Source organism: Salmo salar, chromosome ssa13, assembly GCF_905237065.1.
Source record: "Salmo salar chromosome ssa13, Ssal_v3.1, whole genome shotgun sequence".
NCBI lineage: Eukaryota > Metazoa > Chordata > Actinopteri > Salmoniformes > Salmonidae > Salmo > Salmo salar.
Genome location: NC_059454.1, coordinates 21628500 through 21641814, shown reverse-complemented (window position 1 = coordinate 21641814; position 13315 = coordinate 21628500). Strand labels below are relative to the sequence as shown.

The following is a 13315-nucleotide window of genomic DNA, read 5'->3' as shown; positions in this document are numbered from 1 at the left end:
GTACTCAATAAATTACCTGTGAATTACATGTAACTTTGTTGCTACACTTAATAATATTTTACAGTATTTTGATAAAAATCTATAAATATTGCTATAGCTAATATTAATACATATATTCATTTCATGTACAATTATGTCATATTTTCAGAATGAGGAAGTTTACACGTCTCAGACCATTATCTATAAAAACATATTTCAATCACCATATAGTATTTCCTGGTGGTGCAGCTATTCTACTTTGTGCCTATGAATTACCATAACTTAAAGTGTTTCTTATCGCCACTTAAAATAAACCATCTGTTCTCCCACAACACTCCGTCTCTTCACTCTTTTATGCTTGGAGTATGAAGCTTCAAACATGTCTCTAGAATATATTGAAATATATCTTCAAAAGACAGACTGTAAATATAACAAAGTGTTTAAAAGTTGTACGCAAATGACTAACTCAGAACTGGGTATATGGATGAGGCCTAGGTGTGTCACAGCCAATGCAGCGTTTCAGATTAAGCCATCATCTCCTGATAGGTATGAGCAGGTGTAACCTTAATAACTTGATGAGTGGCCAGTTATGTTTGCAGTGGTGGCTGGATTATATATTAACAGTGGCCTAAATCACATTGTGCTGACTGATTTGGAAAGTGATCATCTAACACCTTAAGATGTGCCTATAAAATCAGGAGCCTCACCTCCTGGGTGCATTTGTAGAAAGGACCCTTGTCATCTCTCTTTCTGTACAGCCGGAACACCATCTGAAGAAGGGCTGAAAGGCACCGCAAGACCGCAACCATGAACGGCACAGAGGGACCAGATTTCTACGTCCCTATGTCCAATGCTACTGGCATTGTTAGGAACCCCTATGAATACCCCCAGTACTACCTTGTCAGCCCAGCGGCGTACTCACTCATGGCCGCCTACATGTTCTTCCTCATCCTCACCGGCTTCCCCATCAACTTCCTCACACTCTACGTCACCATCGAGCACAAAAAGCTGAGGACCGCCCTGAACTACATCCTGCTCAACCTGGCTGTGGCCGATCTCTTCATGGTTATCGGCGGCTTCACCACTACGATGTACACCTCCATGCATGGCTATTTCGTCTTTGGAAGAACGGGCTGCAACATCGAGGCATTCTTTGCTACCCATGGTGGTGAGATTGGCCTGTGGTCCCTGGTCGTCCTGGCTATCGAGAGGTGGTTGGTCGTTTGCAAACCTATTAGCAACTTCCGCTTCAGTGAGACGCATGCCATCATCGGCGTGGCCTTTACCTGGGTCATGGCTTCTGCTTGCTCCGTGCCCCCTCTACTCGGCTGGTCCCGCTATATCCCCGAGGGCATGCAGTGCTCATGTGGAATCGACTACTACACACGCGCCCCTGGGGTAAACAACGAGTCCTTTGTCGTCTACATGTTCATCGTCCACTTTTCGATTCCCCTGTTTATCATCACCTTCTGCTACGGCAACCTGCTCTGCGCTGTCAAGGCAGCGGCCGCCGCCCAGCAGGAATCTGAGACCACCCAGAGGGCTGAGAGGGAAGTGACCCGCATGGTCATCATGATGGTCGTCTCCTACCTAGTGTCCTGGGTGCCCTACGCCAGCGTGGCCTGGTATATCTTCTGCAACCAGGGATCAGAGTTCGGCCCCGTCTTCATGACAATTCCGGCATTCTTTGCCAAGAGTTCGGCCCTGTACAACCCTCTCATCTACGTGTTGATGAACAAGCAGTTCCGCCACTGCATGATCACCACCCTGTGCTGTGGGAAGAACCCCTTCGAGGAGGAAGAAGGAGCCTCCACCACTGCCTCCAAGACCGAGGCCTCCTCCGTGTCCTCCAGCTCCGTGGCCCCTGCATAAACGGGCCCCCAACGTGGGCCCTGCGATCCAGCGTCCACAAAGAAGACTTCTGCTCCCGGAAACGACAAAGGCTCACGTCTACAGAAATAACTCTTGTATTTTTACAAACCAGTTGGTTCAACCTAAAGACAGTTGCAGATGGGCAGCCCACAACAAAGTTGTTTATGTATATGTAAAGAGAGTCTAACGTAACAATGTGCAGGGATGGAATTGGAAAATAATCACTCTGGGAATTAACCAATGTAGAATGTTCAGATTCTGTATTTTTACATGTCCAAAGTTTTTCACTTTGGGAACTCTGTTCCCACTCATTCCCTCCCAATTCCACCCCTGTCGATGTGCAAGATGTTTTGTCTTTCTCGAGACAGGAAAGGAAAATATCTTAAATCTTTTACAGTTGGATTCTATATGTTACTGGCTTATTTGTGAATGTAGAGAAATGTAATCAAGGCAACGTAATAAATCGCACTTTGCAAAAGACAGTTACTGTTCATGTTTTACTTACTATCAGTGTGAAAAGGTTGGAACTAAAGTAGTATGTTTAATGAAGTGAGTCAATGTGAATCACCTGTTCAGAATGCACTATATTTAATTTGGTACTAACACAGGTTTTACAACCAGCACAAAGGCCTCTTAAATGCAATATATGAAATAGAAAATAATAATGTTGTGTACAGTCAGGACCTGGGTTCAAAAACGATTTCAGGTATTTCAATTACTTTTTAATGCATTTTAAATCAAGTATTCAGATAACGTTGGAAAGTATTTTAAATACTCAAATACACTGACTCAAATGCACTCCCATGCATTTAGCCCAGGTATTAGAAAATAGTATTTGAATTAAGCATTTGAAAATAGTTTCAAATGCAATTTCATTGACTTTGGTTTTTAATAATAAAGGAAAACGACTTGCTTTGTGCTGTGTTTTGAAAACACTCAAATACATATTCTTAAAAAAAAATGTTTTTAAACACATGTTTTTAAACACACACGTATTTGAACCAAGGTCTGGTACAGTCAAGTGTTCTCATAGCTTTGATAAAGGTGTTAAGATGGAACAGTGGTCTAAGGTCAATTACAGGTCACCTTGTACTGAGTATGTAATGCTAATTATAAGGGATTATGACATGAATAAGCAAAGCTATGTATGACTCAATACATACATGAAGATGCAGACATGACTATAGCTTCTCATTTACAGTAATCATCCACAAGGTTGATGAGGTGAAAGACATAATTGGATCAAGTGCAGTCATACTTATCAAGATCCCTCCCTCCCTCCCTCCCTCCCTCCCTCCCTCCCTCCCTCCCTCCCTCCCTCCCTCCCTCCCTCCCTCCCTCCCTCCCTCCCTCCCTCCCTCCCTCCCTCCCTCCCTCCCTCCCTCCCTCCTCCCTACCTACCTACCTACCTACCTACCTACCTACCTACCTACCTACCTACCTACCTACCTACCTACCTACTGCTTACAGATACTGAATCAGTTTCATCATATCCATGCCTTTTTCTCTCCGTGTAAAGACTGTGGTATGAGCTGTACCTACATGTCTATGTGATAAATGATAGAAACTTAGGGAGTGATGTGAGATTTCTCCTCCTCAGTGCTCGGTTGTGCAGAAATATCTGTCAGGCTGGAGAACACCTCGAGAACTCTCTCATAATGACCTTTGTTGCGTAGCTATAGCAACCCTCATACCATCGGATCTCTGGCTGAATACAGATACGCTCACTTGCCAAGCGATCTGCTCCAATCCAGCTCCAGCACAGACAGGCTGAGGGAAACAACAACACATCAATCACTGGCCGCAGACCAGATTAGGGGCTGGGCTGAAGACAGGCAGGGAGGAGTGGGAGCATTACACCTCATGATTTCCAGTTTCCAGTATTTGCCTTCATCAATTCAGAAATTCTCTAACTGCTCTCATCAATATTCTGCTGACTCAATAGTTAGTATTTTTTTGTATTTTTTACTGCCTCTTAAACAAGTTTTTCTGCCTCAGAAGAGTGGCTGTCATCTTGGCTTCTGTCACTACCAAAAACTCTGAAATCTTCATCCCTAACTACAACATTTTCAGACAAGATAGAATGGCCAAAGGGGGCGGTGTTGCAATCTACTGCAGAGACAGACTGCAGAGTTCTGTCCTACTATCTAGGTCTGTACCCAAACAATTTGAACTTCTACTTTTAAAAATCCATCTCTCTAAAAACAAGTCTCTCACTGTTGATGCCTGCTATAGACCACCCTCTGCCCCCAGCTGTGCTCTGGACACCATATGTCAACTGATTGCCCCCCATCTATCTTCAGAGCTCGTGCTGCTATGTGACCTATACTGGGACATGCTTAACACCCCAGCCATCCTACAATCTAAGCTTGATGCCCTCAATCTCACACAAATTATCAATGAACCTACCAGGTACTACCCCAAAGCCGTAAACATGGGCACCCTCATAGATATCATCCTAACCAACTTGCCCTCTAAATACACCTCTGCTGTTTTCAACCAAGATCTCAGCGATCACTGCCTCATTGCCTGCATCCGTAATGGGTCAGCGGTCAAACGACCTCCACTTATCACTGTCAAACGCTCCCTGAAACATTTCAGTGAGCAAGCCTTTCTAATCGACCTGGCCCGGGTATCCTGGAAGGATATTGACCTCATCCCGTCAGTAGAGGATGCCTGGTTATTTAAAAAAAGGCCTTCCTCACCATCTTAAATAAGCATGCCCCATTCAAGAAATTTAGAACCAAGAACAGATATAGCCCTTGGTTCTCTCCAGACCTGACTGCCCTTAACCAACACAAAAACATCCTGTGGCATTCTGCATTAGCATCGAATAGCCCCCGTGATATGCAACTTTTCAGGGAAGTTAGAAACCAATATACACAGGCAGTTAGAAAAGCCAAGGCTAGCTTTTTCAAGCAGAAATTTGCTTCCTGCAACACAAACTCAAAAAAGTTCTGGGACACTGTAAAGTCCATGGAGAATAAGAACACCTCCTCCCAGCTGCCCACTGCACTGAGGATAGGAAACTCTGTCACCTCCAATAAATCCACTATAATTGACAATTTCAATAAGCATTTTTCTACGGCTGGCCATGTGTTCCACCTGGCTACCCCTACCGCGGTCAACAGCACTGCACCCCCCACAGCTACTCACCCAAGCCTTCCCCATTTCTCCTTCTCCCAAACCCAGTCAACTGATGTTCTGAAAGAGCTGCAAAATCTGGACCCTACAAATCAGCTGGGCTAGACAATCTGGACCCTTTCTTTCTAAAATTATCTGCAGAAATTGTTGCAACCCCTATTACTAGCCTGTTCAACCTCTCTTTCGTGTCATCTGAGATTCCCAAAGATTGGAAAGCAGCTGCTGTCATCCCACTCTTCAAAGGAGGGGACACTCTTGACCCAAACTGCTACAGACCTATATCTATCCTACCCTCCCTTTCTAAGGTCTCTGAAAGCCAAGTCAACAAACAGATTACAGACCATTTCGAATCCCACCGCACCTTCTCCGCTATGCAATCTGGTTTGAGAGCTGGTCATGGGTGCACCTCAGCCACGATCAAGGTCCTAAACGATATCGTAACCGCCATCGATAAGAAACAATACTGTGCAGCCGTAGTCATTGACCTGGCCAAGGCTTTCGACTCTGTCAATCACCACATCCTCATCGGCAGACTCAGTAGCCTTGGTTTCTCAAATGATTGCCTCGCCCGGTTCACCAACTACTTCTCTGATAGAGTTCAATGTGTCAAATCGGATGGCCTGTTGTTCGGGCCTCTGGTAGTCTCTATGGGGGTGCCACAGGGTTCCATTCTTGGGCCAACTCTTTTCTCTGTATACATCAATGATGTCGCTCTTGCTGCTGGTGAGTGTCTGATCCACCTCTACGCAGATGACACCATTCTGTATACTTCTGGCCCTTCTTTGGACACTGTGTTAACAACCCTCCAGGCGAGCTTCAATGCCATACAACTCTCCTTCCGTGGCCTCCAACTGCTCTTAAATACAAGTAAAACTAAATGCATGCTCTTCAACCGATCGCTGCCTGCACCTGCCCGCCCGTCCAGCATCACTACTCTGGACGGTTCTGACTTAGAATATGTGGACAACTACAAATACATAGGTGTCTGGTTAGACTGTAAGCTCTCCTTCAAGACTCACATCAAACATCTCCAATCCAAAGTTAAATCTAGAATTGGCTTCCTATTTTGCAACAAAGCATCCTTCACCAAACATACCCTCGTAAAACTGACCATCCTGCCGATCCTCGACTTCGGCGATGTAATTTACAAAATAGCCTCCAATACTCTACTCAATAAACTGGATGCAGTCTATCACAGTGCCATCCGTTTTGTCACCAAAGCCCCATATACTACCCACCACTGCGACCTGTACGCTCTCGTTGGCTGGCCCTCGCTTCAAACTCGTCGCCAAACCCACTGGCTCCAGGTCATCTACAAGACCCTGCTAGGTAAAGTCCCCCCTTATCTCAGCTCACTGGTCACCATAGCAGCACCCACCTGTAGCACGCGCTCCAGCAGGTATATCTCGCTGGTCACCCCCAAAGCCAATTCCTCCTTTGGCCATCTCTCCTTCCAGTTCTCTGCTGCCAATGACTGGAACGACCTACAAAAATCTCTGAAACTGGAAACACTTATCTCCCTCACTAGCTTTAAGCACCAGCTGTCAGAGCTATAATTTATCCCAAACAACTACCTCTTCCCCTGCTGTATTTATTTCTTTTGCTCCTTTGCACCCCATTATTTCTATTTCTACTTTGGACTTTCTTCCACTACAAATCTACCATTCCAGTGTTTTACTTGCTATATTGTATTTACTTTGCCACCATGGCCTTTTTTTGCCTTTACCTCCCTTATCTCACCTCATTTGCTCACATTGTATCTAGACTTATTTTTCTACTGTATTATTGACTGTATGTTTGTTTTACTCCATGTGTAACTCTATGTTGTTGTATGTGTCAAACTGCTTTGCTTTATCTTGGCCAGGTCGCAATTGTAAATGAGAACTTGTTCTCAACTTGCCTACCTTGTTAAATAAAGGTGAAATACAAAATCTTTTTTATGTGTTTCCATGACAACTGCCTATCAAGGCTAACCTGCTAGCACCCATCTCCTCTAAGGTTGTTGTAAATTATGTCATCGTCACATGGAATAGGGATGCCTGCAACATCAATTCCTCCCTGGGAAGGTAACAAAGGTTGCAGTGACTTGGAGAAGGATCGCTTGGTGAGTGCAAAGAACTCTTTAATTCACATCCAACAATTTTCTCCCCCCATCTAGGTGGAAGAAAAAACACATCTATTATTCAGAAGTTAAAGCTGTAAGTCAGTCAGATTCTGTGAAGACTCAGTGCTGTGCGTGCTCCCACACATCCTGAAGGTTTTCCCCTTCATTAGCTATGGTATGGATCACCATGGAGAAATAATCTTCTCAAAGTCTATTTACATGGTAATTAACAACCCTATTGTTGTCTGCGGGGAAATCTAATGACACCTTATTTATTGTCTAAACTACTGATCAGAGACAAGTAGTGCTCTACATAGGGAATAAAAAGACAGCATAAGGAGTGGACTGTTGTCCCATCATCACAGCTTCAGCCTAATTTTTCCCCAGTGTACGCTAGGTTTCCGCAGTGTACGCTGATATGGCCTGTATGATGAAAAGACCCCTCTCGAGTTGAAAGTAAAAGCTGTTAATCTTGTTGGTCAATTTCTTCAACAAATGATCAGGTCTATATAGTTATCAAACATACATTAGTAATGGAAAGGAAACACAGACTCTTTGTTTAAGTATTAAAATACTCCTTTTAGTAATACAATTGTAGGCAGAAGTTGATACAGAGTACAGTTTAACAGTATATGATAGTTCTCCCTAAGTTCTGCAAAATGTCTAAGACATCCTGTAACTCATATAGCCTCCCCAATCCCCCTTACGTAACCTTCCCTAGCAACAACATTTAAAAAAATCTAACCTCCCCCTGACAGCGAGAACCATCTTATCAGCAAGTAAAAACTCATAGGTGGGTTTGACCGAAACTTGACCTTTCATCACAAGAATAGAGTCATAATAATGAGAACGAGTGTAAGCATCTTCTGACAGGTGGCTGGTTTCATCAGGTCTGTGGCAGCCTTGTGTTCTCGGAAAACCAGATAACCACAGTGGGATCCAGACAGGAGGAGTCTGAACGTAGATGCCTTCTGATAGTGTCTGAAGGTCACAACACTCAAAACAGGTTTTAACACACACACAGAGGTCTCCTGAAGAGGAGACCTTACAGTTTATCGTAACATAATTTATTAACCCTTTAAAAGGTGTAAGGCCTTGGTTTAACCTTCTTCATTCCCCCCTTTGAGGCCACCAGGCCTCAACAATATCAAAGCAACTCAAGCATAGTAATTATAAGAATCATCCATAAAAGGTGTATTAGATTGCAAGCAATCCTCAGGAGATTGAGGACACAAATAAGGGTCTGGGGGATGAAGAACATGAAGCATAAACATGCCTGGTATGGCCTTATGAAGTACATATTTACCAGCTGCACAGAATGCACAAATGCAAATCAGCAGAACAAGCACGGGGGCCAATAATGGGACTAAAATGGAAAACAACTTAAATCCAAAATGTCCTAGTTTATCTTTCAACCACCCAAATGGGAACCAGGAGTCTACTCCTGTGGGGGTGTAGGTGTCAGCCAACTGTGTTAATTCTTTCAAAATCTCTGTCATATTATCAGAGGAGTCAGAGAGAAGCATAACACATTCAGTGGGGGAAATATAATTTAGGGCCCTGTAATATCCACCCTCCTTAGCTAGGATATAGTCTAATGCCAAGCTATGCCTGGCTGTAACAGCTTTAAGATTCTGAACATCAGTAGAAAGAAGGGCAAAACTAGCAATAGTCAAATTCGTATGGGCCTGCATGGAGTAGGTGATGTTGTTAATCCAATCACCTATGACAATTGATCCAAACAACTCACTCTGACTGAGGGTTTTCAAAAAGACTACACGTACCTTAAAGGTTTACCCCAAGTTTTGTTTTTAACAATGTGACCATAGTGGTCATGTGTAACAACATCTGGGTCTGGGTGTGGACTCTTATCTGTTATGATGGTTGGGACATCTTTTGGCAGTGTGATAGGTGGTGCCACCTCTGGCGCTCCTGGACCTTCACTGCTCTGGGTGTTGCTGCGATGACCTGTGTTGGATTCTGGGGTAAACTTTGAACATTGTCAAACTTAAATCAATTCTACCAAATTTTCTATCAACATGTTAGATGTGCAAACAGAGGGATTTTTTTTTTAGATCACCTCTACTCCACATACAGAGATGCGTACAAAGCTCTCCCTCGCCCTCCATTTGGTAAATCCAACCACAACTCTATCCTCCTGATTCCTGCTTACGATAAAAATTAAAGTAGGAAGCACCAGTGGCTCGGTCTACAAAAAAGTGGTCAGATGAAGCAGATGCTAAACTACAGGACTGTTTTGCTATCAAAGACTGGAACATGTTCCGGGATTCTTACGATGGCATTGAGGAGTACACCACATCAGTCACTGGCTTTATCAATAAGTGCATCGAGGACGTCGTCCCCATAGTGACTGTACGTACATACCCCAACCAGAAGCCACGGATTACAGGCAACATTCGCACTGAGCTAAAGGGCAGAGCTGCCACTTTCAAGGTGCAGGACTCTAACTCGGAAGCTTACAAGAAATCCTGCTATGCCCTGCGATGAACCATCAAACAGGTAAAGCGTCAATACAGGGCTAAGATTGAATCATACTACACCGGCTCCGACACTCGTCTTATGTGGCAGGGCTTGCAAACTATCACAGACTACAAAGAGAAGCACAGCCCCGAGCATACCAGACGAGCTAAATCACTTCTATGCTCGCTTCGAGGCAAGCAACACTGAGGCATGCATGAGAGCATCAGCTGTTCCGGATGACTGTGTGATCACGCTCTCCGTAGCCGATGTGAGTAAGACCTTTAAACAGGTCAACATACACAAGGCTACGGGGCCAGACGGATTACCAGGATGTGTGCTCCGGGCATGTGCTGACCAACTGGCAGGTGCCTTCACTGACATTTTCAACATGTCCCTGATTGAGTCTGTAATACCAACATGTTTCAAGCAGACCAACATAGTCCCTGTGCCCAAGAACACAATTGCAACCTGCCTAAATGACTATAGACCCGTAGCACTCACGTCCGTAGCCATGACGTGCTTTGAAAGGTTGGTAATGGCTCACATCAACACCATTATCCCAGAAACCCTAGACTCACTCCAATTTGCATACCGCCCAAACAGATCCACAGATGATGCAATCTCTATTGCACTCCACTGCCCTTTCCCACCTGGACAAAAGCACTTATGTGAGAATGCTATTCATTGACTACAGCTCAGCGTTCAACACCATAGTGCCCTCAAAGCTCATCACTAAGCTAAGGATCCTGGGACTAAACACCTCCCTCTGCAACTGGATCCTGGACTTCCCCCAGGTGGTGAGGGTAGGTAGCAACACATCTGCCACGCTGATTGTGGACTACAGGAAAAGGAGCACGCCCCAATTCTCATCGACGGGGCTGTAGTGGAGCAGGTTGAGAGCTTCAAGTTCCTTGGTGTCCACATCAACAACAAACTATAATGGTCCAAACACACCAAGACAGTCGTGAAGGGGGCACGACAAAGCCTATTCCACCTCAGGAAACTAAAAATATTTGGCATGGTTCCTAAGATCCTCAAAAGGTTCTACAGCTGCAACATCGAGAGTATCCTGACTGGTTGGATCACTGCCTGGTACGGCAATTGCTTGACCTCTGACCGCAAGACACTACAGAGGGTAGTGCATACGGCCCAGTACATCACTGGGGCTAAGCTGCCTGCCATCCAGGACCTCTACACCAGGCGGTGTCAGAGGAAGGCCCTAAAAATGGTCAAAAACCCTAGCCACCCCAGTCATAGACTGTTCTCTATGCTACGGCATGGCATGAGGTACCGGAATGCCAAGTCTAGGACAAAAAGGCTTCTGAACAGTTTTTACCCCAAGCCGTAAGACTTCTAAACAGGTAATCAAATGGCTACCCGGACTATTTGCATTGTGTGCCCCTCAACCCTTCTTTTTACACTGCTGCTACTCTCTGTTTAACATATATGCTTAGTCACTTTAACTATACATTCATGTACATACCACCTCAATTGGGCCGACCAACCAGTGCTCCCACACATTGGCTAATCGGGCTATCTGCATTGTGTCCCGCCACCCGCCACCCACCACCCGCCAAACCCTCTTTTACGCTACTGTTACTCTCTGTTCATCATATATGCATAGTCACTTTAACCATATCTACATGTACATACTACCTCAATCAGCCTGACTAAGATGTGTCTGTATGTAGCCTCGCTACTTTTATAGCCTCGCTACTGTATATAGCCTGTCTTTTTTCTGTTGTTTTATTTCTTTACTTACCCATTGTTCACCTAATATCTTTTTTGCACTATTGGTTAGAGCCTGTAAGTAAGCATTTCATTGTAAGGTCTACATCTGTTGTATTCGGTGCATGTGACAAATAAACTTTGATTTGATTTACTCATAGTATAGGAACATTAGTTACAAAGGAGACATGAGGGGTGCCATAATGAAGCTTGGGAGGGGCTGTGCAGGGAGAACAATCATTTGTGACAGTACTGATAAGGGGAGAAACCGTTGAAGGCTCATATCACTTAGTTCCCTGCTTAGCAGGAAGGATACAATGTTTAGAGAGAAGGAGGAGACTCCACCCAAAGTGGGGTATGAATACCACCATGGAAGAAGCCATGCCTTTGTCTGAATTACAGCTGTAACTTCCCTTTGGGAAGAATTAAACTTGGTTAAGCTTCTCTAGTGCCTGTAAGTTATTTACTCTGAAAAAAATTTAACGTAACACCTGGTATGGGCCCATCCATCTGGGGTGATTCCATTTTCTCTTGTGGACCTTCATTCTCCAACATCAACAGGCAGGCTGTCTGGGTCGTCCTGTTCTGGAACTTCCTGGGCCTTCCTGTATTGGGAATACAAAGACCTGACAGCGTGGGTTAGTTCCTTTATATATCTACTCAAATCATCGTCCAGTGCATTCAGGTCAGTCAGTTTTGGAGTCATTGGTCTGTGTAAAGGAACGTTCATTGGACGGTCAGTTAAGAGCTCATGTCTGCCATATCTAAGCCCTGTTCCGCGGTTTATACTATTGCGCATTTTCATCAAGACTAAGGGGAGACATTCTACCCATGACTTCCCTGTGGAGTGGCATGCTTTGGCAAGCCCCCCTTTTATGGTTTAATTATCCTTCTCAGTAATCCCATTACTTTGTGGGTGGTAGATACAAACAAACTTCTAATCTATCCCCAATTGGACAGCCGCCATTGTCTGCAGAGAAAACTTCCTCTAGACCAAATCTAGGAATACTTTCTCTTACCAAAGGTTTTACTACAGTTTTAGCATCACAGTGCATAGTTTGAAATGCTTCAACCCACTTGGTAAAGCGGTCAATTATTACCAGCAGTATCTCCTTTTTTTCTCTTTCGTTCAGCCATGTCTATGAAATCCATAGCTAACTGGGTGAACGGGCCGGCCGGCGCTGGAAATTTCCCTGGTTTCAGGGGGGTACCCTTACCAATGTTGCATTTCATGCATGTAGTACAGGTGTCAGATATTTGTCTTTCCATCACCCCATGGGCCAAGCGACACACAGAGGAGACGAGAGGCAGAGGCAGAACTGGTTTACCAGAGAGTGATTGCCTCCACAGGCCATCAGGGCCTCTGGAGCAGCCTCTAGACTCCCACAAAGGGTGATTAAGTGCATCCGCAGCCTGGTGTTGGTCCAGATCAGTGATTTCAGATGTACACTGGGAGGCAAGCAGAACAGCATGAGTATGGCAGCAGGAAGCAGCATTCTTAGCAGCAGCATCAGCAGCTGCATTACCTAAACTAATGCAGTCAGTGTTGCCTGTGTGGGCTCGGACCTTAAGAATAGCCAACTGGGCTGGAAGCAACATGGCTTCAAGCAGGGCTTCAATCTGCATATGGTTTTTAATAGGGGTCCCAGACACGTTAACAAAGTCCCTACCTTTCCAAACCCCTATCCAAGACAGGCAAGCCACCATTGGAAGTTCCCTCTGCCAGCATTCCCTCTCCATTGACCTCTTCTGCTCTGCTGCCAGTGGCTGATGCTGTGGTTGGTGAGGGCACATGTTTCTCATATGACCTGTCATTCTGCAATTCCAGCACACCAGCGGTTGTCTCAGTGTTGGTAGGTATGGTTGTGGGTTCCCATATGGTTGAGGAGGGAACTGAGCTGCAGGTGCTTGGGTAAACTGTGAAGCAGGTGGTGGAGGAGGCTGTGGTGGCTGTTGCTGCTGGGTGGCAGGAGGTTAAGCCACCATCAGGTTGTTGGTCTTTCCTTT

At 44.9% G+C, this 13315-nt stretch overlaps 1 protein-coding gene across 1 annotated transcript; it reads left to right on the top strand.

Moving 5' to 3' along the window:
• The first annotated feature begins 781 nt into the window (after positions 1–781).
• Positions 782–2332, top strand: rho (rhodopsin). The gene is given in 1 exon segment (NM_001123537.1): positions 782–2332. A coding segment is annotated over 1 exon segment (1065 nt). The 5' UTR covers positions 782–786; the 3' UTR covers positions 1852–2332.
• The last annotated feature ends 10983 nt before the right edge of the window (positions 2333–13315 follow it).